The following is a 26,806-nucleotide window of genomic DNA, read 5'->3' as shown; positions in this document are numbered from 1 at the left end:
ATCTGTCAGAAAAAGTGTAGGGTCTCCTGCTTGGGTGTGGGGTTGGACTGGATGACCTACAAGGTCCCTTCAAATTCTGTTAATTTGTTAAAAAATATGTTGTGGGAAAGTGTCCCCAAAGCAACTTTATTTTCCCCCTTTTGAGCTGGGAGCTGACTCAAAACCTACCCAGAGAAGAAACCAACCTTTGTAAATAGATCTTGGGCTTATAGAGGCCACATTTCTATATAACTTAAGTCACAGTCATCAGTAGGGCCCCTATATTATTTTTTCATCTAACCTCTATAGATTGCAACTTCAGCTTTCAAACAGGAACCGTTCCAGTGACAAAGGCTTGACTTTTCAACCAAAGCCAAAACCAAAAAGTAGAATAGGGTCAACACACCTCAAGGACGTAAGCAATTGGATACAGTCCTTAGTATATTCCATATTAGTACATTTAGCTTCCCTTCGGAAGTTGTGGGAGCTTCATCCCTGGAGGCTTTCAAGAAGAGACTGGACTGCCCTCTGTCAGAAATGGCGTAGGGTCTCCGGCTTGGGCAGTGGGTTGGACTAGATGACCTACAAGATCCCTTCCAACTCTGATTACCTGTAATCTCTCTCTCTCTGCCCACAGGTGACACCTACTCTGGTCCCCAGGCCAGCTCAGAGACTGACCTCCTGAACCGCCTAATCTTACTGAAGCCAAACTCTTCCAAGAGCGGGAAAAGCGACGGCAAAGACCCCACCTCGGCTACCCAATGAGGCCGCTCAATACCGAGCGAGGAAAACTGTTGGGGTGCCGAGGAACCGAGGAAATTTTTTTTCCCCCCACCTGCTCCTGCTCTTCCACGAAAGGCCCAAGGGATGACATTTGGCTGCAGGGAAAGAGTTGGAGGCCCAGGAGCTGTGGACAATGAGCCTGGCTTGGCCCAGGATTGTCAGCAGGCATCCAGATCTTCTGCAAAGGACGAGCTATATATTATTACAACTATTTTCAATATATCGTATTGTTTATGCATATCCTATATATCCAAGAGAGAGTTGAGCGGGGGGGGGGCGGTCTCCCCTGAAGGCACATCTCTTGGCCATCAAGGCCAGAATATTTTAGACCGTCGGAGGGAGGGCTCGGCCCCAGGGAGGGTGTGTGTGCGTGTGTGTTTGTCTTCCTTTCTCACATGGGGTGGGGGGACAGCACCTTGGACAGGGCCTGGGCTGACATCTTCTTCCCACGTCACTTGGGAGCCGAAGGATGGGCCCCCGAAAGGGTTGTGGGGCTGGAAGAGGGGCTGCCAGCCCAGGTTTTCCTAAACAGCCTCATTCCTTCTGCCGATCCGTGCTGCAGACCCCAACCAGGTCTTTGGGAGGCCCCCAAAGAAAGCTGGTTTTTTTTTTTTTCGGCACAGCGGCCCTGCAGGGGAGAGCGGAGCAACAGAAGACACCTCCCTCCTTGGGGACTTCGGCCTGCCCTCCTCGGAAACGCAGCTTGCTCCCCAGTGCTTCCCCAACACCGATGCTTCGGCCTTCCCCGGAGAAGCCAGCTTTCTCTCCCCCCCCACCCCTCAGTAACGGTAGCACAAGTTCCTTTCTGGCTGTGCTCTCTCCGTGGGGCTGCCAGCTCAGGACGAGAGTGGGATGGAGGGGGTGGGTGGGCTTGAGGCCTCAGTTCTGTTTGCTGTGCCCAGAAGCTGGCTCTACTCGGGGCTATTTGGGGACAGGTCGTGAGCTGCGAGGGGTGGGCTGGATGGCCTTCCTTTTCGAACACGGGTGCTCTATTGGAGGTCGGTTCGCACAAGGGCGCGGACCCCGGCTGTTCCCGAAGGGAGGAGATATTGACTGGGTTTCGCCCCAGGCCTCCTTTGATTTGGGCTCAGCGTGTGGGGCGAACCCAGCCCCTGTGCTTTGCCAAGCGGGGTTGATAGCTTAGCAGGTACACTCAGTCCCATGTGGCTTACTCAACCAACTGTGGTTCATACCAACCATTGCCTCAGCACAATGCAGACGCCGGTGATGGCAAAAGGGGAAGCAACTTGAGGTGGCTTCATTGTTGGAAGATTTCTTTTACATTCCAGTTGGAAAGTTTTGCCCCTCCTCAAGTCTATCTCCTACCTCTACCCACCCCCCCAAAACAAACAACCCCCAAGGCCTGGCCAAGCTTCTGGCAGGGGTCAGTGGCTGACCACTTCCTCCTTTCTCTGTCCTCGAAGCCGAACAAGCTGTGGGACCACTGGTCAGTCCCAACCTTCTTTGGATTGGCAGGAGACAATCAGTTGCTTGCTTCCAGAAGGTTCCTCCTTATTCCAATTCCCGGCTTCTTCTCCTCTTCTTGGACAGTTGAAAAGGTTGTCCACTTTTAGCCTGGCAGCTTGACCATGGCTTGGCCTTCAGGCAGAAGCACAGTGGAGGGAGGGTCTTCCGGGGCTCTGAAGGACTCTGTTGAAGGAACCTCTCTACTTTCCTTCTTCAAAAAGCCTCTCCTGAGAATGCACCCCCGTCTTCTCCCCACATCCCACCTCCCTCCCTCCTTTCCCAGTACAGTTAGTCAAGGCAGTCTTCTTCAAGCTGGTGACCTCTGGATGTACCACTCCAAATCCCAAAATCGCTGGTCCGTACTGCCAAGGGATCACGGAACAGAAGTTGCCCTCGGAAGTTGTGGGAGCGCCATCACTTGAGGCTTTCAAGAAGAGACTGGGCTGCCATCTCTCAGGAATGGTGCAGGGTCTCTTGCTTGGGCAGGGGTTGGACTAGATGACCTATAAGGTCCCTTCCAACTCTGATGATCTGTTATCTGATGTGATTGGATGCCCTGGGAGATTCGGAGGCTACCAGCTTAGGAAGGGCCATCTTGGGGGGGGAAATGCTTCCATGGAGCACCTGGATTTCCTATGCTGAACTTTTTTTAAACAAAAAGCAATTGGTTTTTCTAGTTTTACTATTTATTGAATAACTTTTAGAAGGGCTATCTTTTTATAGTCGTACAATTGGTAGGGTTTGTTTTTGTGTTCTTTACTTTGTTCCTTTATTTTTTTTTCCTCTCAATCATTGCTGGAGATATTTGTTCCCTCTCTTGTGCTCTTTGTATGTGTAAATAACCATGTTTTGGATCCTGTGTGTTGAGAGAAGGGAGGCGTTTCCAAGCCAGGAGAGAGAAAACTATGGAAATGAACCGAGAGGATCAGCTGATGTTTTAGCTCAGCTCCCAAGTCCAGTTGAAGTCTATTTTAACGCCAGTGTATTGGGGGCGGGAGGGAAGGAAGGGAAACGAGACCACGGACTGCGAAAAGCACCCAAATGTTTTGTAACTGATGATTTCCCCCAGAATCCCTTTGCTCTTCTCCCCAAGGCCATCTGCAAAAAAACAGAAACACAATTCTGAGCCTGAGATTAAATTAGCCACAGCCTCACCACTGCTTCAGAGTTGCCTCTTACGATTTCTTTCGTGAAGCGGGGGCAGAGGGTGGGTGGGGGGCACGGAAGGGTCTCAAAACACAGCAGAATTGTGGGTGCAAATTTGGAGCCCGGGGTTCAAGGCTGGAGGTGGGCAGGGATTGTCTTTGCAAGGCTCCCGGTTTCAAAGGTTTTCTGCTCTGAACCTTAGCCAATTTTTAAGGGGTGCAGACTTCAACTCCCAGAATTCCCCAGCCAGCATTGAGTTGACCGGTGTTTGAATCTGCACATCTGAAAACTGCTAAGATTGACAAATACTGGACTAGCAAGGGGGGGGGAAACAAATGACCATCCAGATGTTGCCAAGGTACACACTACAGCATCCCTCCTGTCAGGTCTCAAGAACAAGAAACCACACATGGGAGTTACTTAAAAGTGGCTTCCTTTATTGTTCCTCACCTATAGACAGGATCTTGCCAGAGTGCAGCAACTATTTGCAGAACTACCTATCTACTCTGGGAAAAGGTAGAGAGGAGCTACTTTAACCCTCTTCCTCCTAAGCAAATTATCTAACCTTCACTGCCTCATTGCCCTCTAGAAAGCAGCCCCTCCCTCCCGGGAATCCAGACTACATTCCACCACAGTGCCCCACTGGCCATTCCATCAAGGCTATGGAGACTTGATGTGAAGGGTCATGTCTCTTGGCTTTTCGCCATTGAAGAGCGGTGGCCAGTCGTCTTTCCAGCAAAAGAGAACATCTGGTGATGGGGAAGATCAACCTCCAGCGTCTATTTTACGCGCCGCCAGTGAGAAGGGCAAGGCACCTAATCCAGATTAGCAATTTGTTAGTACTTAAGAAAGAGGAAACATTTTTTCAGCCAGGGAGTGCTAAGTGTGCAATACAGCCATCAAGTTGGCACAAAAGTTGAAACAGATGCTTAAGAGAAAAACTGAGGTAGACAAAGCTGAGCTGGGGTTATTTGAGGCACAGGTTGGCTTTGCCAAAAAAAATGTTTTGGTTGCTTTTGGTGGTTTTTTTTTTTTAATGGAATTGCTCAATCAATAGTCATTATGAGCTACTGTGGCACAGTGGTTAAAATGCAGCATTGCAGGCTAATTCTGCTGCCTGCCAAGAATTCAATCTTCACCAGCTCAAGGTTGACTCAGCCCTCCATCTTTCCAAGATCAGTGAAATGAGGACCCAGATTGTTGGCGTCAATATGCTGATTCTGCAAACCATTTAAGAGCTGTAAAGCACTGTGAAGATCTAAGTGAAATTGCTATTGCTGTTATGGCTGTTCCCATCTGACTATTTCTTGATCAAAATAAGTTGGTGAAACTCTGGAAAGAGTGCAGAGAAGAGCAACCAAGATGATTAGGAGACTGGAGGCTAAAACATACGACGGACGGTTGCTGGAACTGGGTATGTCTGGTTTAATGAAATGAAGGACTAGGAGTGATGTGATATCAGTCTTCCAGTATCTCAGGGGCTGCCCCAAAGAAGAGGGAGTCAAGCTATTCTCCAAAGCACCTGAGGGCAGGACAAGAAGCAACAGGTGGAAACTAATCAAGGAGAGAAGCAACCTAGAACTTAAGGAGAAATTTCCTGGCAGTTAGAATAATTCACCAGGGGAATGGCTTGCCTTCAGAAGTTTTGATTTCTAAGAAGAGACTGGACAGACACTTATCTGAAATGTTACAAGGTTTCCTGCTTGAGCAGGGGGTTGGACTAGAAGACCTCCAAGGTCCCTTCTAACTGTTAATTCTGTTCTGTACAGACTGAAAACCCAACCAGTCAAAACAAAAACTCACAAAATCGCCCTCAATTTATGATACGGGTAAAGGAACTTGGAAAATCTGTTTTTGAAAGCTAACAATGTTGCCAATACAGCAACTCACATTCTTCAAAATATTCCCCAAAGTAAAATGAGCCATAAATCATCCTATTAAACACTAGCATATTTACCTTTATCCACTTAAATATTGTAAGGTTGAATTCTTCGTGTAAAAAAGCAATCACCTTAGGGCCCAAACAACCTTTCGAATAATTATGGACACAGGCATTTTTCATCTGTTCTAAAATGCTTCACCATGTAAGCAAACTGAAGCTTATTTGAATTACAGACCAGAACCAGAAATGCTTGGCAATTTTTAAACAAGCTTGGGGTTCCTTTATCCTGGCTCAAATCCATTTAGTAAAAAGAGCAGAAATGCAGAGCTGGATTTTATGTAGTACTTATTGAGAAACCCTATTGTGGACTAAGATTAATTACATTTATTCTGGAGTAAGCTTAATTACATTTTGAATTGACAGAAGCCCAGGAATAATTGTGAGGATTTTTCTAGAGGAAAAATCTCAGCCTTCCCACATTCCCAGTGATTCCCATGGAAGATTCTTCCATATCCAGGATTTAACATTTTCAGTCCCACAAAAACCCCTCCCAATATTTAAAGACTTGGTCTGAACAATAACCGTTCTGTTGCAAGCTGAGATCCAACACTCAAGAAACGCAGGAATTCAATTGAAAAGTGATTGAGGTACATTTGGGCTGAAATTGAACAGAATCCAGGAAATTACTCTGATTAACCAATTCTGTGTAAACTACCCTCTCTAAATGTCTATGGAGATTTTCAATCATCCAGGTCATTGTTGTCCCAAAGATGCTTTTTCCAAAAGACGACTTGACTTTCTAGGTATTTTGTTTGAAAACGTTTCACTTCTCATCCCAGCAGATCCACAATGTTTTCAAAGAAAATACCAGTGAAAGTCAAGTCGCCTTTTGGAAAAAACACCTCTGGGACAACCACGACCTGGATGACTGAGAATCTCCATAGGATTTCTCTCCATAGACAAAATACTTTCATTAGACAGAATTGAAGGGGAACTGTTCATTTTTCCGGGAATCATTTAATTAAAGATCTGTGAATCAACCTAACCTGAAATGGCCACTGGTGGAAAGGTTTGTATTTCAAGAATTCAGGAAGCCCTCAAGTTACCACCACAATTGAGCCCAAAAGTTATGTTGCTATGTGAAACATTTAAGGGAGTTTTGCGCCATTTTATGACCCTTCTTGCCACAGTTGTTAAGTGAATCACTGCAGTTGATAAGTTACTAACAGAGTTATTAAGTGAACCCCAGATTCCACACGGTCTTTGCTTGTCAGAAGGTTGCAAAAGCGCATCCCTTCATCCCAGGATTCTGCAACCATCATAAATATGAGCCAGTGGCCAAGCATGAGGATTTTGACCAAGTGACCATAGGAATGCTGGAATGGTGAAAAACGGTCGTAAGTCACTTTTTTCTGTGCCGTAACTTTGAACGGACAATAAATGAACTGTTGTAAGTCGAGGACTACTTCACTTCTCTGCAAGGACCTATACATTCCTGCACACCTCTTGTGGTGTTGTTCTACAGGAACACTAAACAGTAACACAGAAAAATGCTCACTATTTTTAATGAACATACAGACGTGTCCAAACGTACAGGAAAATATATATTCACAAGAGTGCCATAAATACACTGTCAACAAACAGGTTTTAAACTGAGAAATGCTGCCATTGGTGCTGGTAGATAATTTAGACAATTCCACAAATACAACGTAAGTCTCTTTGTGGCTAGGACTCACCAAGATGTCCAGGTGGAGAAAATGAAAAGAGGGGTGTTCTAAAAGAATTTTGAGCCCCAAATACTTCTATCACCCTTCTGTCATTTTTTTTTTCAGAGTAAACCCATTTTTGGTTAAAAACAGAATTTAATTTTCTTTAGGTTGCTGTTGGTCAAATTGAGCTTCAGGGTGGGCAGCGATTCCACACGCTCCCCACCCAAAAAAAGCCAAGATGTTTTACATCACACATGATGTAAAATGAACTGGTGTGTTCGTTTTAACGGTGGTACAGAATAAGCGACAGTTTCACAATCTTGTGACGAGATTTTCAGGACACCGTTTCTTCGCTAGTCTCAGAAGAGATGCTCAAATGCTCCTAACTAACGGCTAATTGCTTCATCGACGCTGGTTGAGGCCGCTGAGATTCTTGAACTGTCAGATACAAAAACAATAAAACTTTTTTAAAAATATATATATATATAGTGGGGGAGACCATGAGAAAGTTAGAAGCTGCAAGCATGCAAAATAGGATTACTGCTAAGTCATTTCGTTACAGGGATCTTCCCAAGCAGTGACTTTTAAACAGGGCTTCTTGAATGTTGATCCAAGCAACACGGCTTAAAACCATCTATTTGTCAAAACTAGGTCTGGAATCCCAGTTCAAAGGGGATGCTAAGGGAGCTGCCAAACACCTGATAGTTGCTTTGGGACTGATAGTTGCTTCGGAAAACAGGAATACAGTTTTTGATGTCAAATATGTGCCAGTTTTCGTGCCTAAGGCGGGACTAGAACTCACCGTCTCCTGGTGACTGACCCAAAGTCACCCAGCCAGCTTTTATGCCTAAAACGGGACTATAACTCACTGTGTCCTGGTGATTAGCTCAAAGTCACCCAACCAGCTTTCATCCTTAAGGTGAGACTAGAACTCACCGTTTCCTGGTGATTGACCCAGTCACCCAGCCAGCTTTCATGCCTAAGGCAGGACTAGAACTCAGTCTACTGGTTTCCAGACTGATGCCTTAACCACTAGATCAAAATGCCATGTCAAGAATAAACTTCAAATAGCAAACTCCTGGATTACTTGAGCGAACTTGGCTAAAGGATTTAATAAAACATTCGGATGGAATTAAAGATCCTTCCTGCATTCTGCTATTAAGTAACCTAATCCCATTAAAGGAAGTGAACGTTTTTTCCTTTAAACCAACTGGGAAATTAATTGAGGGAAAGGGGCTTGCTTTGTATCTGTTTCTGCAAAGTTTGTTCTGAGATGAACTACATTCTGCCAAAACTACTCAGCCCTAGGAATTATGTCGGGAAAAGCCATCATTTAGGGCAGCTCACCTATCCCACCCATACCCCCTTTTAAAGTAAACCATGATACTTTGCTGCGTTTTTCCATTCTGTCACAGCAGAAATATTCTTGAGGGAAAAACTGTTTCTGAGCAAAGGCTGTGGAAAATCCTGGGCCTGGAATTACTCACAGTAACAGCAGCGCCCATAAGTCCCTGAAGAAGGGCCTCTCCGGTTGCCTTAACCTAGAAGAATAAAACCACAGAGATGGAAACTACTACAACTACACGCCGGCTTTTACATTACGCCTGCCCGGTCATAAAGCAGGCCATCATGTGACCCAACGGTAGGGCCTTTATTTGCAGCGGTCATTAAGCGAATGCAGTGAGTGGTGTGGTGGCCTAGAGGTCAAGCTCTCGCCTCACGGTCAGGAAGATTTGAGTTCGATCCTAGGTAGAGGCAGATATTTCTCTCTCTCGGCACACTGAGAATATATCTGCTGAAAAAAACCTCCGCATTGGTGACAGGAAGGGCATCCGGCCAGTAAACACTCAGCTCCACTCAGTTGCCCAGACTCCACCCCACAAGGGATTATGGGGTCATTAAATGATGATTAAGCGAATGCAGTCATCGTAAAGCAAATACCATGGTCATTAAGCGAACACTTCATGCTATTTTTGCAGAAAACCAAAGGCAGATGCTCTGCAGTCACATGACCACGAGGCACCGCAAATGGCCATCAATGCAGACCAGCTGCGGAGAGCCCCAAATGTGGTCATGTGGCCATCAGAACTTCAGAACCAAGTCGATAAATACCTTTTGAGTCCACCGTAACTTTGAACAGTCACTAAGCATTAGTTGTAAGTTGAGGACTACCCACATGAAATCGATCTTAAAGGCACCGTGGGATGTGGGCAGGAAGAGGCTGTCCCAGAGGAGCAACCAAGCGCCTCATCTGGTTGGAGGTATTTGAGGAAGCTTCAAGCTCTTAGCAGGATCCCCCAAAAAAATAAACATACACCTACAGACACAAGCGGAGGTGAAATATAATAGATTAATTCTGGGTCTGCTACTCTGACTTAAAAGAAGACTTGCCAGAAATCACCAGGGGACGAGGGCCATGCGAATTAGCTTGATTTAATTCAGAGGCTCAATAAAGCGTTGCGAATAGGATGCCCCCACCTTTTCTTTCTTTTTTTTTTTAATGGAGTAAGACACACATATCTTGCAATTCAAGGTGTTGGTAATCACCTTTAAAGCCCTTCATGGCATGGGCCCAGGCTACCTAAGGAACTGGCTCATCCCACTGGGATGGGTCTGCCCCACCCACGCTGGCAGAGGTGTGTTGAGGGCCCTCTTGGCCAGGGAATTCCAGCTGGTGGGGTCGGGTCTGCCCCCCCCCCGGAGTGAGGTCCTCTTCAAACCCTCCTGACCTTTTGAAGGAACCTAAAGACCTGGCTCTTCTAGATGGCTGGGGCTCCAAAGAAGGAGCTTCACATTGGGGGGGGCTGACAGATTAGTAGCAGATCCCACCACCTCCCCTTGGTCATCCTCCTCCTTCCCTCCCCATCTTTTAGCTATGACTGTGTATTATATTTTGTATTACTGTAGCAATTTACTTGTATAGTTTTATCTTTTTAATATTATAAGATGCCCAGTTACCCTGTGGTAAGATAGGAGGCCGATAAATGTGATAGGATGATAGATTAGACAGACAGACAAAAGTCCTCCACGCAGCAGCCTACACAAAAACGTGCACTGCCAAAGGATGAGAGCACGGACAATGAGCCACACAAGCATGGGATGGCCCAAAGAAGCCTCACCATGGCATGGGGCACCTTTCAGGCAAGGCTGAGCATGTGCCATCTTTCTGAATGGGCTGTGAATGCCAGAGGATCAAGGCCACGTTTTTATAATTGACTTGCTTTTCTGTCACACGGGCATGGAGATGTCTCTCCACCCCCCCCCCACTTATCTGGGGGACTGAAAATTTCAATCTTTTAAAAAGACAGTGGTAGAACTGGGACCAAAGAGAAGCTGCAGAGTTAAGGTTGAAACATGTCTGCAGGTAAACAGGAAATAGCACAGTTCCGGGGAGTGGGCTGCTTTTGCAGAAGGAGATGTATGTCTTCGCTTGAATTAATATTAGATAAGATTCTTTTTTCTGTGTGCTGTTGAGTCAAGTCCAGTGTCCATCGGCTACTCCACACTTGTGGCTACTCCACACTTCAGGCAGGGCAAGAAAATAAAATTAATTTTATGCACAAACCTCTAGGAGGAGGTTAAATTACATCTGCCATGGGCAAAGAGGTGGCAATATAAATTTAATGTAATAAATAAAATAAAATAAATTACATCATCCCCTTGAAAGGAGAAAATATTCATTTCTAGCAGACCAGCAATATCCTGCACATTAGTCAAGCTGGATAATTTATTTTCCATTATCTTCTGGATTTTCTGTTTAATAGCTAATCCTGATCGGAACAAACTCTGAAAGTCCTTGTCTGCAGCACTGAACGTATCCATGTTAACTTTAAAATTGAAAAGTTGTGGAGGAAAGATACCTTATGTCTTTTTTTAAAAAGGAAATTTCTTTTTATTTATTTTTCTTTTTATTTATCTCCTACCCCTCAAGGAAGGAAGGAAAGTCTGAAACTTCTAGTAACACAGCTAAGAAGCAACATTATTGAAATTACTTCAATGTTCGGTTATTTTTTTTTGAGCTTATCATCTCCATAAAGGCAGCCCAAACTGTGAATGCTTTTTTCAGCCCTTTGAGATAGAACAGATCGGGAAACAGGCACAAGAACGAGATTAAAGCTAGAACCTTCCTGGACTATAGTAACAGAATCTTGAGAGTCTGACAGTGTTTCTCTTTCCTTCCCTCTTTTAACAGAGAGTAAATAGAAGGTGAGACCATCTTGATTTTCTCTCTCTTTCCTGTTTTCCTGGGCTACGTTCATGTTTTCCTAATGGCTGTTGCATATTTTCATGAAGGCCACCTCCGCAATCCTTCATACACACTGAGGTTGGGGAAGGTAGACGAAACACTTCCTGGGAAGACCAGGTGGAAAGCAGCAGGAACCAGCAAGCCGGAATGGACAACTCACCTTGGGGCAACTTGCTGCAGGACAATTCTATCATTCAATTTAATTATTTCAAATAATTTAACAAATATTTTAACTTTTTTGTCATTCCCATTTCATTTTGTCCCTCCTTTGGCATCTTTTCTTTAATAGCAGTAGCATTTAGACTTCTTTATCACTTTACAGCCCTCTCTAAGAGTCAGCATCTTTCCTCCAACAATCTGGGTCCTCATTTTATTGACCTTGGAAGGGCGAAAGGCTGAGTCAACCTTGAGCTGGTGAGATTCGATCTGTCAAACTTCTGGCAACCAGCAGTCAGCAGAAGTAGCCTGCAGGAGTGCGCTCTAAGCACTGCACCACCACGACGCTCATCTTAATGATTCTATTCCACTATTTCTTCTATGTTAATGTAACCCTCGCCCTGCAGAAGTTGTCCCGTGGCAAGTTGTTGTAGACCCCTAGCAAGCTGCTAACTCAAAGCAGGAGGTGGGGACAGGGTGTGAAGCCCCAGGGGATATTTGGGAAAAGAGGTCTGAACCACACAGCACTCCACTTTCTGATTTCAGCACGTCTATCACAATATATACTGGTCAGAGGGAGAGAAATGGTAGCTCTACATAGCAGATGCTACACAATTATTGTATGCCTTTGCATAACCCCTGCTCTGTTATGGGATCGTGCCCCCCAAGCCACGTGTTGTAATGACCCAAAGGAGTACAGGGTTCAACCTCCCCTCACCCCCATGTTGCGAGCAGGAAGACTTCTTGGGAATATACATGGATTTTCATATGAGAGCTCCAAACCAGAGGGAAATGTGCTCTTTAATACTTTAGGCACCAGAAAATGGACACTTGAAGAAAACTGCCTGAAAGATGTGCAGTAATAAGAGGAATGTTATATTTTTTAAGTGCTTGTGCCAGAAACATTTGGGTAAAAATAATACTAAAAATAAACTATGTGCTTGCTTAAAAATTACCTGGTTTATTGCAGCTTTTCCCTACAAATAGGCTGGAATTTCAGCTCCCAAAATTTCCAGCCAGCCTTTGGAGGACACCAAGTCGGAAAACAAAATGACATCAGGTTACTTTTGTGACTTTGGAGGGTGGAGGGGTGGGGGGAAGAGAGCTTGATCATCTCATTGGAAAACCTGCATGGCACAAGGGTCAGCTGGTCATAAATTCATCATTGCAACTCACCTGCTTAGCTGTGTGGCCCACGTTCATTGCGTCACCAACTCTGTTGTATAGGAAGGACCAAGTATCCTCAAAATCCGGGGAGGAATCCTGAATCATCACCAGTTCTGTGGCGTTATAAATTCCGGCTAGTATTATTCGGCGAGTGTACCAATTTATCTGCAAGGCCGAGAATTAAGAGACTTAGAAAATTTATTCCAATAACAAGGTTTTTGCAAACTGCATTGATATGAAACTCCTACCCATGTTTTTAATCACAATTGGAATGTCATATGTCTATTCTATAAAAACATCCTGAATCATGAAAATTGAGTTCTACAAACCTGGGGAGGAAAAAAATAAATCTAAAAAAAACCCCAATTAATATGGAAATGTTATTTTTATGTTGCATGGTGTAATGTTGCTCCTGTTAAGTCATTGAAAGAAACAAATCTACAGAAGCATTGAAATATTATCCTGAAATGGAGCTTGCTGAATTTCCAAATAAAAAACATTTAGTTCCTGGATGTCTCCCAGGTGATTTTGATTCGTCAGGAGAAAAGACCAGACGGTGGTTTTCACTTGAGCTGAACAACAAGCTGGCCCTAATCTTTGTATCTAGCAACGAACACATCATTGCAAGGTCTGGTCAGATAATTTTGTTTCTCATCAGTTAAGAAATACAGTCTAGAAAACCTTATGGAAAAATACAAGCCTGAAAGAATGCACAGGAGGGTAAGACTTTACTGTTAAGAGGCTATAACTCTATAATCACTTATATATGAAATGCAACACAATTAACCCAATACTCTCAATACAATACAAATAATGGTTCAAAACTAACAAAAGAGAGAAGCAACCTGTAATTAAGAAGAAACTTCTTAACAGGGAGGACAATTAACCTGTAGAATAGCTTGCCTTCAGACCCACTAGAAACAGCATCAAAATTGACAGAAAAGATATAGACATATGGAAAGGTGGCTGGTTTGAAAATAAATAAAGATAAGACAAAGATCTTGACAAAGAATATGCTATCAAGACAAAAGGAAGAACTGGCAGACCTATTGAAAATTCAGGTTACGAATAAGATCAAGTACTTGGGGATATACTTGACAGCAAGATGCAGTACACTAGAAGAGAATAATTATATTAAACTTAAACAGCAGATAGCGCTAGATTTGGCGAAATGGGAAAATTTACAACTGTCATTAATAGGGAGAATATCAACAATCAAGATGAATATATTACCCAGAATTTTATATTTGTTTCAAACAATTCCAATTTGGCTTGGAAAAGACTACTTTGAAGATTTAAATAAAATTGTGTTGAAATATATATGGCAAGGTAAGAAAGTGAGAATAAAGTTAAAACTTTTTTGCAAGATGCTAGAATAAGAGGATTTGGTTTGCCTAATTGGGAGTTGTATTACCAAGCTACAAATTTGATGTGGGTTAAGGAACGGATAACATTAAGAAATACTAGATTGTTGACAAAAAAGAAAAAAGAAATCGTGGGGACTCCATCACTGGAGGCTTTGAAGAAGAGACTGGACAGTCACTTGTCTGAAATAGTATAGTTTCTCCTGCTCGAGCAGGGGGCTGGACTAGAAGACCTCCAAGGTCCCTTCCAGATCTATTCCGTTCTGTCACAAGCGCTTACAACCACATTAGTGCACTGCCCCTATATTATAGCACTGAACATAAAAATGTTCCCTGAAGAGGAATAGAAGCTTTGCCAGAAAAGCTACTGCAAAGTTATCTGTGGCGAATAGACATAATGAGCCATATCCAGAATTTCCTTCAAGTCAACAGAAACTTAACCATAATTAAGAAAAATCTACATATACATATAAAGACTCACAATAAAGAATAGGTGGCTTCAGTGATGCCAGATGCATTTGTGGCTATGCACGTTGTGGTTGCATTACTTCAAAGCACAGATCTAATGGTATTATATTCATGCTATCACTGTAGATTCTCTACCCTGGAGACCTTTGAATTGCACCTTTGGGAGAAAGGCTACAAGCTACATTCATTGAAGCAGAAGGGAGAGGATGGTTAAAGCTTTTAACGCTTCTTATTTTTACTTATGTTTTAACATTTGAATTCTTTTTTGTTATTGTTTTACCGTGATGTCAGCTACCCAGAGTCGCTCAACAGTTGAGATGGGCACTGGGCAGCATATAAATTTAATAAATAAAGGAAATAAAAGCAGGCATCCTATCAGCAATTTCTTACTGCTTGGGAGGCAGTGTTATTTTACAAGTCACCCAGTTTCCTCAGCCACCACAGAATTAAGAACAGCTCTCTTTAAAGCTTGAGCTCAAAGAAAGCTGTTAACTTTTGACTTGGAAAAAGTGCAGAGAAGAGCAACTAAGATGGTTAAGGGCGTGGAGACTAAAACTTATGAAGAACGGTTGCAGGATTTGGGTTTGGCCAGTCTAGAGGAAAGAAGGACTGACGGGGACATGATAGCAGTATTCCAGTATTTGAGGGGCTGCTACAAAGAGGAGGGGGTTAAGTTGTTTACCAAAACACCAGAAGACACGACAAGAAACAATGGATGGAAACTAATCAAGGATTGAAGTAACTTGGAATTAAGGAGAAACTTCCCAACAATGAGAACCATTAACCAATGGAACAGCTTGCCTTCGTCAATGGAGGTTTTTAAGAAGAGACTGGACAGCCACTTGTCCAAAATGGTATAGGGTCTCCTGCTTGAGCAGGGGGTTGGACTAGAAGACCTCCGAAGTCCCTTCCAGCTCTATTCTGAATTGAATTGAACTGACAGAGACAGGTAGCTTGGAAGAAAGGCTGTCGTTTCCAAGCAGACTTTCACTTTCCATTCCACGCTATCCAGTGTGGAAAAGGACATTCATTTTCAGTTGTATAAATGTTGCATCTTGTGCTGCCCCAAAGCACTGCACTGATAAATTAGAAACAGCAAAAAAAAAAGTCCGTCCGTCCTCAATTTCCAAGATAGCAGAAGGGAAAAAAAACGTAAGGCAGACTCTCTTGTGGAAGCTAAATTTCTTAAAAGCCTCACTACAATTGGCATACTCTCAGAAGAAAACTTTAGTTTCCTGGTGTGATCTCTATCTTTTATTTGGCTTTCTGGTTTATTCCTTTAATTTGCCCGTGTGCCATTTATTTGTTACTGCAGTAGCTGCTGTTTTATTCTTGCACAGGTTTATTAAAACCATTTATTAAAAGGACACGCTAAGCTCTTCTTATCTCTTTCTTCTCTTCATAATAGGTCAAGTAGTTCATTAATTGCTTTAATTAAGAAGTAATTTACTTTGTTTTCATTTCCAGACCCCCCCCAAAATTCAATGGCTCTCATCATTAAGAACGGAGTATTTTAGGTAACTGCTTTAAAAAGTTTTCAAACAGAATCTTTTCTTTTCTTCCACCTTGGATGGAGGGAACCAGAAGAGCAAAATTATGTTTCAACTGGGCAAATGTACCCCTAAGATCTGGGTACCCCTAAGATAAAGACCCCACCCCACCCCTTATTTGCTGACTTCTACCAAAAGAGACCAATTCCAAGATGAAAATTTGAATGTGGCACGGATTTATTCATTGGCAGAATCAAACCAGTTCTATAAAAGTGTTATCTGTTTCAATCTGATGATTTAAAGTTTGGCAGCCTTCATGGTTTTTGTAAGGTTGCATTACGTCACACTTTAGATGTCTTCAAGAAAGAAATGGTGATTCAGAACTATTAGAAAGACAGGCAAAAAAAGAAACGTAGCCATATCTGGGATACCATTGCGGTACTGCCTGTTCTGTAGTACAGAACAGAAAACGGCTGATTTCAATTTATAAAACAAAATTCACCGTCTAATCTAGAACCAGGGCAGCCTTGATGTAGGCTTACAACCACAGTTGAGCCCAAAATTTATGTTTCTGAAGCAAGACAGTTGTTAAGTGAGTTTCGCCTCATTTTACGACCTTTCTTGCCACCGTTACGTGAATCAGGCTTCCAATTGACTGTGCTGGTCAGAGGGGACCAGCAATTGTTGTTAAGCGTGAAAAACAATCATGTCACTTTTTCCAGTGCTGTTTTAACTTTGAATGGTCACTTAATGAATTGTCTTAAATCAAGGACTATCTGTACAAGTGATCCCCAAGCCACTCGTAACGGATTAACAGATGTCCCTTTGCTCTCGTCTTTTGCTCGTGAACCCAACACTTTTCTCTTTAGAAACGAAGCGTGAGTGTTGCATACAACATCTCACTTAATTAGGTGTTTCCTGGAGAACAGGTTTGGCAGCGCAATTAGAAACACTGACTACTCTGACCCGCATGAAGCCTGAACATGTTTTCTCCCCAAAGTCCACAGCAGCTTGAACCCAGCAGAGGGGAGAGAAAACTCTTCTGCAGCCCTGCATGAAGTCACACCACTCCCGCTAATCTCCCCCATTGCTTCCATTTCTGCTGGGCATAATTTTAAGGCGCCATGCGCCAGGACTCAGCAACTGCACCTGTAACAGGTGGACAGGTGTATATTTTTTAAACCAGTGTGTCTCAAAACTTAACAACTTCAAGATCTGTGGACTTCAACTTCCAGAATCCCCAGAAATCTACAGATCTTAAAGTTGCAAAAGTTGAGAAACACCACTGTAAGCCAGGGGTGGGCAACTATGGTGACTTTGTGACCTGTGGGGCTTCAACTCCCAGAATTCCTTAGCCAGCCATTTTGGCTGGGGAATTCTGGAAGGAAGTCCACAAGTCTTAAAGTTTCCAAGTTTGGAGATCCCTGCCCTAAGCCATGGTGTCAGGCCCCTGTCAGAGTCTGAATCCGAGTTGGCTCAGTTGCCTGTGGAAGAAACTGGGGAAGGGCAAAGTCCAGCTGGGCAGAGCAGGGAAGAGATAAAACAAGGGAGAGGGAGTTCAGAGGAAGACCCAGGCACACACACCCTTCATCCTAGGGCACACAGGGAGAAACGGAGAAGGGAGCAAACTGGGTTGCGTGGCTTACGGGGAGGAAAGGGCCCTGATTCCCTTCAGTAGCCACACCTGGGAATCAGAGTTTAAAAGAAATGCATGCTGAGTGCAGCAGCTGCTGGGAGCAAATGTGAGTTTATCTTGTGTTGACTTTGGTTATCTGTGTTCCTGGCATCCTTCCAACCGTGTTGACTTACGGCCGTTCCTTCACATCTGGAATTCCTGCTCCTGGCCTGCCAGACTAATTACCTCATTTTGCCTTGATTGGACTTATAGTTACAGTTTTTGTTGACCACGTTTTGGACTTGATTCTCTGCAGCCAAAGGCTGTTCCTGGGAGAGTTTTTCTCCAACCAGAAAGATAACCAGGACATTGGGGGCAAAGTTAGACTCCTACTGATTATCTGTGTTGCCTTTGTGCCACGCCCCAGGTCATCACTCATGGTTTATGTCACAATGAATCGGTATACATATCATATTAAGCCAAAGCTATGGGGCTGTAGCCCAACATGTAAATTTCAGCGAATGTATGTCCTTATGCCCACCTCCTTCGAATCTTGAACTTCGCATATTTTTCTCAAAGGTAGCCCCAAATGCTTGCCCTGCAAAGCAGCGTATTTCAAACCTCCCCAGGCCCTTTCTAAATCCCCAATCCCAACCCGCTCCTCAGACTTACATCGGTGGACTGATCTCCCGCATAGTGCCAGATGTCATCCACCATGGTAGTAAGCAGGTTGAAGCTGGATGGAATATTGTGTGGCAACAGCAACACGCTCATAGCCTGAGGGAAACCAGAGAAAGGGGTTAAGCAAAGAGGACCGTTTTTACCCTCCAACGCTCCAGGTGTTTTAATCTTCTAAGTATTGTGGGAGACTTTGGGGGAAAGGGAAAGGAATGAACAAAGATACCAAACTGATATCCAAATAAGATAAATTAGGACAGGGAGATGGAAGGTCTTCCTTTATTCTACAGCAGGGGTCTCCAAACTTCTCAATTTTAAGCTTTATAGACTCCAACTCCCAGAATTCCCCAGCCAGCATTCTGGGAATTGAAATCCTTGAAGACTTAAAGTTGCCAAGTTTGGAGACTCCTGGTTCTGGAGCTTGAATGCTGAGGGTCTTTTACTCTCAGCCCAACGAGCTTAAGCAGAAAAAGTCAGCAGGCCTTTTCCTAGGTTCAAATCGGGGATGTCTAGTCTAGTGAAAAGAAGGACCAGGAGTGACATGAGAGCAATCTTCCAATATTTGAGGGGCTGCCACAAAAAAGAGCGGGGTCAACCTATTTTCCAAAGCACCAGAAGGCAAATTTCCTGTCAGTGAGAAAAGTTAACCTGTAGAAGGGCTTGCCTGCAGAAGCGGTGGATGCTCTACACTGGAGCATTTTTAAGAAGAGCTATTTGTGTGGAATATTATAGGGGTTTCCTGCTTGAGCAGGGGTTGGACTAGAAGACCTCCAAGGCCCCTTCCAACCCTGTGTTTCCGTTATTCTGATTCCTGGGGCCATCTAATAAATTTGATCTGATGGCAAGTGAATATTTTTTTTTATGATTCATGAATGAGATCCTAGCCCCTTGTACAGAAATGTAAGACATCAGATATAGTTATCCATTTTCCTATCCTTCACTACAACAAAGAGTCTCCACCCTTGAGGAGATGGGCAGTCCCAAAATGTGAAAAATTAATTAGTAAATTTTTGTTTACTTGAATTTATAAACCACCCAACTCCAAAGACTTCTAGCTGGAGGCTCTCAGACCAGCCTCTCTCTGTAAAGCAGGGCTGGGCTGAGAGAATGACTAGCCTAAGGGCCCCAAAATGCTTCTTGATCTAAAGGGGGACTGAAAGCAGGGTCTCCCTATTCCCAGGGCAGTCCCTTCACTGCTACCCTGCCCTGGTTCTGGCATCGAGAGGGAAGGACTTGCCCAAAGTCTCCAGGGGGCTTCCGTGGTTGAGGGGAGACTAGAACCTGGATCTTTCGGCTCCTAGTTCAGCACTGTTGCCACCATATTCTGTGAGAAAAGGGACAGGACCAAACTCCCCCAGATAACTCCTATGGCTGAGGGTAGATTTGATTTCAGATTCCAGGTCCTGTTTTAGCAACTGCCATTACACCATTATACCGTTTTCCTACCTGTCTATCTATCATCTCTACCTATTTCTCTCTCTATCTCTCTATCTCTCTATCTATCATACAATCCTTGGTTGTATAATCAGAAGCATAGAATCAAAATCATGTGAAGTATTAGCACTGCTTTATATAGGCTTAGTAAAACTACACCTAGAATTCTGCATCCAGTTTTGGTCACCAAATTACAAAAAAAGATGTTGAGACTTTGGAAAAAGTGCAGAGAAAAGCAACTAGGATGATTAAAGGCCTAGAGACTAAAACATATAAAAAAACAACTGAAGAATTTGGGTTTGGCTAGTCTAGAGAAAAGGACTGGGGGAACAGGATAGCAGTATTCTAGTATTTGAGAGGCTACTACAAAGAGGAGGGGGTCAATTTATTTTCCAAAGCATCCGAAGGAAAGACAAGAAAGAATGGGTGGAAACTAATCAAGGAGAGAAGCAGCCTGAAATTAAGGAGAAACTTCCTAACAGGGAGGACAATTAACCAGTGGAGCAACTTGTCTCCAGAAATTGTGGCTGCTCCATCACTGGAGGTTTTTAACAAGAGACTGGAAAAGTAACTTGTCTGAAATGGTAGAAGTTCTCCTGCTTGAGCAGGGGGCTGGACTAGAAGACCTCCAAGGTCCCTTTCAGCTCTATTCTTATTCTGATTCCTATCTATCTATCTATCTATCTATCTATCTATCTATCTATCTATCTATCTATCTATCTACCTACCTACCTACCTACCTCCATCCATCCATCCATCCATCATCTGTCTACATCTATCATTTACATCTTATCTATCTATTCAGCCATCTACATACACAAACCATATGAGCGTGGCATGTATCAACACACAAACACAATCTTTTTTTAACTTGATGAATGTCACTACATTCCTCGGGGCCCAAAAGTCTTTTAAAATTTGTTTCAGAAAGTCATAAAGATCCAATCACAAAAAAAAAGAGCCAGCAAGGAACAAAACTGGGGCACTGCTGACTGTCTTCCCTCTCCACACAAAAGCACCACTTCGGGAATCCACCCAAGCAAGAAAAGAAGATCAGTTCGGACTTGGAGCTGGGAGTTCATTCGCACAAGAGGGGAGACAAAAGAAACAATTTCTCTCTGCTGCATCTCCCAAGTAGATCGCTAAACAGAGAAGCATTCAACCATCGACATGCTCTGCTCTAAATGCACTGAGATAATCTAGGAACATTGCAAGAAACACCAAGAAAAGCAGTTTAGTTTTATACCTGAGGCCATTTTTCAATATATGGAATGAGCATTCTCAGCCTCGCTTCTAAAGCATCCTTTATAAACTGGTCTGTCTTCTTCTTCCTTTCAAAAGAGAATAATTATTTAGTGCGATTCGCTCTTGCCTGTCTCTCTCTTGCTCGAGGTCTGCACTCAAGGTGCCAAGGCAGGTGACCGGCCGAAGCACAATTCTGCAATAACCTCCCTGTGCTCAGTGCAGCGACCATCCCACACGCTGCTGGTTTAGCAGGCTAACGCAGCACTGCCGCATCCCTTGCTCTGCCTTGGGACTTACTCCAGCTGGCCAAGTTGTACCAGCTTGTGCTGTTCCTCGAGAAGTTCGGAGAGTTTGGAGTTACTCTGGGACACAAAGTGGAGAATCAGTTCGCTGCCGTCATTGTGAAAGAGCCCTGCGGCAGCAACAGAGAGACCTACGGACTGAAGAGAAGAGAAAAATCGAGCTGAACAATTCCCACGCAGAAATAAATTTCTGCGACTTTAAACAGGCAGGGATCACAAATGAAGCAGCACTGATTTGGCATAAGTTATCTTTGGGGAGCTTATATATTTTAGCCCAGGGCATTTCATACATGGACTAGAAATCTATACGGTCATTTCATTTAGATTAGTAGAATCCAATAAAACCAATGTTAAAAAGATCTGTGTTTAAATATCAACGTTTAGGGTAGGGGTCTCCAACCTTGGCAACTTTAAGATTTGTGGACATCAATTCCCAGAATTCCTCAACTTTTAAGGTTTGTGGACTTCAACTCCCAGAATCCCTCAACTTTTAAGATTTGTGGACTTTAACTCCCAGAATTCCTCAACTTTAAGACTGGTGGACTTTAACTCCCAGAATTCCTCAACTTTAAGACTGGTGGACTTTAACTCCCAGAATTCCTCAACTTTTAAGACTGGTGGACTTTAACTCCCAGAATTCCTCAACTTTAAGACTGGTGGACTTTAACTCCCAGAATTCCTCAACTTTAAGACTGGTGGACTTTAACTCCCAGAATCTGGGAATTGAAGTTCACAAGTCTTAAAAGTTGCCAAGGTTGGAGACCCCTGGCCTAGGCCATCTAATAATTGAAGCACAGCATCACTTATATATTTTTTAAAAAAAATCAGATAAATGCTCTCCGCTTACAACTGGTCATGATGTGATCTACAGTTTGGTGTGGGACCCAGCAGTCCCACTGAGGGGAGGACACTATTCTCCATTTATACACTAGAAAGTCTCAGTAGGCACCCTGTGAGGTGCAAATCCTATTTAGGAACATCCACGGCCGATGGGGTACACTGGTACAGGTAATCCTCAACTTATAACCACAACTGAGCCCAGAATTTATAGTTCTAAGTGAGGAATTTGTCAAGTGAGTTTTGCCCCATTTTGCGACTCTTCTCACGACATTTGTTAAGTGAATCACTGCAGTTGTTAAGTTAGTAACCCGGTTGTTAAGTGAATCTGAATTCCCCGTCGACTTTGCTTTCCAGAAGGTCGCAAAAAGGAGATCACATGAGCTTGGGACACATCAACGGTCATAAATATGAACCAGTTGTCAAGCATCTGAATTTTGATCACATGATTATGGGGATGCTGCAAAGATTGCAACTACGAAAACTGGTCCCAAGTCACGTTTTTCACTGCCGCTGCAACGTTGAACAGTCACTAAACAAACTGCTTTAAGTCAAGGACTGCCTGTCCTTGCAATGATCAAGTTGACAGGGTTTTCTCAGAAGGATTAAAAGAATGTATGAGGAGCCTTCAGGACAGAATGGACAAAGCTTTGAGGGGATGCGCCCTCCCCTTTTTTTCCCTCCCCTTTCCAGCTGCGTTAGTGTCTCTCTTGACCCGCCGAGCAACTTTAACCCAGGTCCTGGGTAATCCTCATGTTATAAAAATAGGAAATTCTGTTTTGTATTGCAAAACTACAAGGAAATACAAATAGTTGACTTACAACAGTTCATTTAGCGACTGTTCGAAGTTATACTGACTTGTGACCATTTTTCACTTACAACCGTTTGCAGCATCCTCATGGCCTCGAGATCAAAATTCAGACGCTTGGCAACTGGCTCATATTTATGACGGTTGCTGTATCCCAAGGTCACGTGATCTCCTTGTGCGACCTTCTGACGAGCAAAGTCAATCTGACCAGCCAGATTCATTTAACAAGCAGGTTACTTACTACCTCATCAACTGCAGCAATTCACTTAACAACTGTGGCTAGAAAGGATGTAAAATGGGGCAAAACTCACTTAACTGTCTCACTTAGCAACATAAATTTTGGGCTCAATTATGGTTGTAAGTCGAGAACTACCTGTAGAACCTATTTTGCAAAAAAAAACAGCAAGCAAAATGTCCTAAAATGGGGGGCATACTGAGAGGCGAGTCTCAGAAATTTCCTGCACATCAATCCTCTTAACAAGGAGTTTAAAATGTTAATTCTGAATAGAATTCAAAGTTCTACAGCAAAAAATTCTCAAAGAACCTCAACAGTAATAACGTGAATTTGGAACTCAGTTAAGCTAAAGCATCAATCCCTCTGGGTCTCAACATGCTGCTTCCCTTGATACAAACCTTAGCCCCTTCTGCAATTGCATCCATTGTCCAGCCATGAATGGGCACAAATTTCAGAGCTGCTGTCAGGATCCGATTCTGTATCTGCTCCTCGCTCTCATAGCCCTCCGATTCTTCACCCCCCTGATCTGTGTAACTAGGGGTAAAAACATAGGAAGGCATGTCTTACAATTACTTTCAAACACTAGAAGTCCAAAGCTTTTATTATTTTCGCTAATTATAACTGATGCCATCATGAAACCGGGCATGCCTTCGTTCGATACATGGTTAAGACATAATTTGTCTAGACATGGTATTTTTGGCTGCAACATTATTGGCAGCTTTGATTAAAAAAATAGTTAAGACATATATCAAATAAGCTACATTATGACTTAGAATTTCTGTAAATCTAGTCAGCATTTATCTATCAATGTTTACAAGCACATGAATATGACACCCAATCATTCTAGAGGTGCCTGCCTGGTTCACAAAATTGCTCAGTTGTCAATTTGAATGCTGCTTTGCCGCATCCTCAGAGTAAGAGAAGAATGCCAGCTACTAAATTACTCACTAAAATGTGTTCATTCCAAAAGCAAAGAATTGCTACTTTGGGGAAAGAAGAAAGCTCAAAGAAGAGAGTGGTAGTGGCACAGGGTTAGAACGCAGTACTGCAGGCTACTTCTGCTGACTGCTGGCTGACTGCAATTTGGCAGTTTGAATCTCACCAGGCTCAAGGTTGACTCAGCCCTCCCTCCTTCCAAGGTTGGAAAAACGAGGACCCAGATTGTTTGGGGTGTGTGTGTATGTGTAATAGGTTGACCCTGTAAACTGCTTAGAGAGGGCTATAAAGCACTGTGAAGTGGTATATAAGTCTAAGTGGTATTGCTATTGCTACCATATACTCCAGAGGGAGGGAGGGAGGGAGGGAGGGAGGGAGGGAGGGAGGGAAGGAAGGAAGGAAGGAAGGAAGGAAGGAAGGAAGGAAGGAAGGAAGGAAGGAAGGGAGCCATAGTGGTGCAGTAGTTAGAATACTGTATTGCAGACTAATTCTGCCCACTGTCAGGAGTTCGATCCTGACTGGCTCAAGATTGACTCAGTCTTCCGTCCTTCCGAGGTGGGTAAAATGAGGACCTAGATTGTCGGGGGCAAGAGGCTGACCCTGTAAACCACTTAGAGAGGGCTGTAAAGCACTGTGAAGCTATATATAAGTCTAAGTGGTATTGCTATTGCTCAGTCATTTTGGCCAGACATTATGCAAATTACCTGGGGTGTGAGCCTGGATGCTTTTCATCCACAGGTGAAGATGCTGAATACTGTTGACTGGGAGGTGGGAAGGGTGGTTGTTTCTGTTCTTCTGAAGCTCTCTGCAGTGCCACTGCGGGATGGAAGGCCCGCTGAGATTTATATAACTGGCTTCGAAAAACTGAAAACAGAAATTAGTTGAGTAATGACTCTTCTTTTACAATGTGAAGGCCTGCTTTCAGAATTCCAAAGCCTACAACAGGCCTATGCACAAAATCACACTGCCTAAGGGTAAGACATATATATACCCTTAACAAAATATGTCACTGGTACACCAGACAAATATTACCTAAAAATCCAAGTCTTTGTTCATAACATGCCAAAGAAAATTATCTAATAAAGGCTACTTCCAGTAATGACTTACAAATGAGGCTGGCAATTGTCTACAAAGCCCTAGTCCCATTAAAGTATTTTTTCCTTGACTCTTGATTATGTGCCATCAAGTCACCATCACTTCCTCACGAGCAATCTCCAAGATGATCAGTCTCCAACCCAATCTTTCAACAGTGCACATACTGTTCCTATAACTGAATCCATCTACCTTGTTGTTTCTTCTCTCTCTTGTCCCTCATCCCGCCTCAAATTTTTCAAACACATTATACTTGAAAAAGTATATAACATGGAGAATGTTATATACTTTTTCAAGTATAATGTGTTTGAAAAATTTGAGCCTGGTCATGTGCGCCTCAATGCTTGTTTAATTATCCATTTAATTGTTGGCTGTTCATTGAATTCTCAGTTTTCTCCAACATCGAAGTTCAAATACATCAATATTCTTCCTCTCCTTCTTCTTCTAAGTCCAACTTCCTTTATAGTCTCACCAGGCACACACACTTCTGATCTCAAGCATCCTGATACCTGAATATCTTTTCCAAGATATTCTTCGCTGCTCTACCAAATGCTGTTTTTTCCCCCTCTTCCATTCAATGATGTCTGGTTCTTGAAGGCTGCCTAAACAGGTCCCTACAGGTTTCTTGGCAAGATTTCAGAAGCGGTTGGCCAGAAATTGGGAGTCTGTGAGTTCTAGTCTTGCCTTAGGCACAAAATCTTTCGAAGCTATTTGGATTGTCTTAAGGGGTATTTTGTTTGTTTGGGTTTTTTTTGCATCTGTAATGTTATTTATGACCATGTTGTTTTATTGAATGGTTATGCTTATTAGCTTTAATCCCGTGGCCATTCTGAAAATCTGTAAGCTTCTTTAGAGACCAGGCGACCGAAGCCTAATAGGATCAATGAATGAATGGAATAAGAAAGCCTTGGTCACAGGCTGCCATTTGACATTTTCTCAACTGCTTCCAAATTCAGGAGGGAAAAAGTGCAAGAAAATCGGGCCACCCAACCCAGACTTTGTTCCAGGCAGAGAAGCTCCTTCCGTAGGCAAGAAAACTCCAGGATCTGAAGAGAAGATCTGGAAACAGAGCACGACTTCTAACTCCAGCATCTCTTAACAGGTGCTGGCTGGGACTTATGGGTATTGTAGTCCAGGCTGTCAAAGAGGAGCAAGGTTCGAGAGCGCCTTGATTACAGTGGGGACGGCTCAGTCCAGCCTACCGCGCAGGCGCAGTGAGGGGGGGTGCATCGGGGAACTATGTGGATAATGGGCCCTGCAGTCGCCTCGGCCGTGGAAGATAGGGGGGTGTAGTCCCTCTCGCCCCGCCCCTGATTCTTTCAAGAGAGCATCCTAGGTTGTTGTATGCAAATAAGCCGGGCTGAAGGGCCTCCCTCGCCCTTCACCTCACCTTCCCTTCCTCCTGCCTGAATGGCGGGGCGCTCGGTCCCGCCTATCCCGGAGCGGGGGAAGCCGAGGGCCTCCTTCTCCCCCCACAATCCCGGCCCGAGCCCCGCTTTCCCCTCCCCCCCGCCGCCCCCCCAGCACCTCACCCGCCGGGCAGCGCAGCAGCCCCCGGGCCGACCGCCTCAGCCCCGCCGCGGCCGCCGCCATCTTTGAGTCGGGCGACGAGTGTGCGGGCCAAGGAGGCGGGGCGAACCGCCGCGAGCGCCATCTATGAAGCGGGGCGGGGTCGACTGGCGCAGGGGAGGGATGAGGGAGCGCGGCGCCACTGACGTAAAGCCCTCCCGGCTTCCCCCGCGTGCGGACTCCACCCAATCAGAAATT

General features: G+C 44.0%; 2 protein-coding genes across 7 annotated transcripts in view; one reads left to right on the top strand and one right to left on the bottom strand.

Annotated features, from left to right (window-relative positions):
* DOK4 (docking protein 4) overlaps nucleotides 1-3,389 on the top strand; it is an 82,195-nt gene extending 78,806 nt beyond the window's left edge. For all 4 annotated transcript variants that reach the window (XM_026714457.2, XM_087940448.1, XM_087940450.1 and 1 more), the window contains exon 9: nucleotides 617-3,389. In XM_026714457.2, the coding sequence (XP_026570242.1) occupies nucleotides 617-744 (128 nt within the window). In that variant the 3' untranslated portion in view covers nucleotides 745-3,389. The remainder of the gene's footprint in view (nucleotides 1-616) is intronic.
* Nucleotides 3,390-6,806: 3,417 nt separating this feature from the next.
* COQ9 (coenzyme Q9) lies at nucleotides 6,807-26,712 on the bottom strand. Of its 3 annotated transcripts, XR_015744932.1 has the most exons (10): nucleotides 26,572-26,712; nucleotides 24,652-24,811; nucleotides 23,410-23,545; nucleotides 21,127-21,269; nucleotides 20,831-20,915; nucleotides 18,145-18,249; nucleotides 12,545-12,700; nucleotides 12,325-12,389; nucleotides 8,454-8,507; nucleotides 6,807-7,404 (listed from the first exon to the last, which is right to left on the bottom strand). XR_015744932.1 is itself a non-coding variant. In XM_026714431.2 (9 exons), the coding sequence occupies exons 1-9, from the start codon at nucleotides 26,630-26,632 to the stop codon at nucleotides 7,369-7,371; spliced, it is 936 nt and encodes a 311-aa protein (XP_026570216.1). In that variant the 5' UTR covers nucleotides 26,633-26,712; the 3' UTR covers nucleotides 6,807-7,368. The 3 variants fall into 3 exon arrangements, 2 of the variants coding, with proteins under 2 accessions (XP_026570216.1, XP_087796578.1); XM_026714431.2 differs by lacking the exon at nucleotides 12,325-12,389; XM_087940452.1 differs by lacking the exons at nucleotides 8,454-8,507; nucleotides 12,325-12,389.
* Nucleotides 26,713-26,806: the final 94 nt, after the last annotated feature.

This window comes from Pseudonaja textilis, chromosome 11, assembly GCF_049901715.1.
Source record: "Pseudonaja textilis isolate UNSWEBS1 chromosome 11, rPseTex1.2, whole genome shotgun sequence".
In the NCBI taxonomy this organism is placed as follows: Eukaryota; Metazoa; Chordata; class Lepidosauria; order Squamata; family Elapidae; genus Pseudonaja; species Pseudonaja textilis.
The sequence above is the reverse complement of the archived record's forward strand: the minus strand, read 5'-3'. Positions and strand labels throughout refer to the sequence as shown.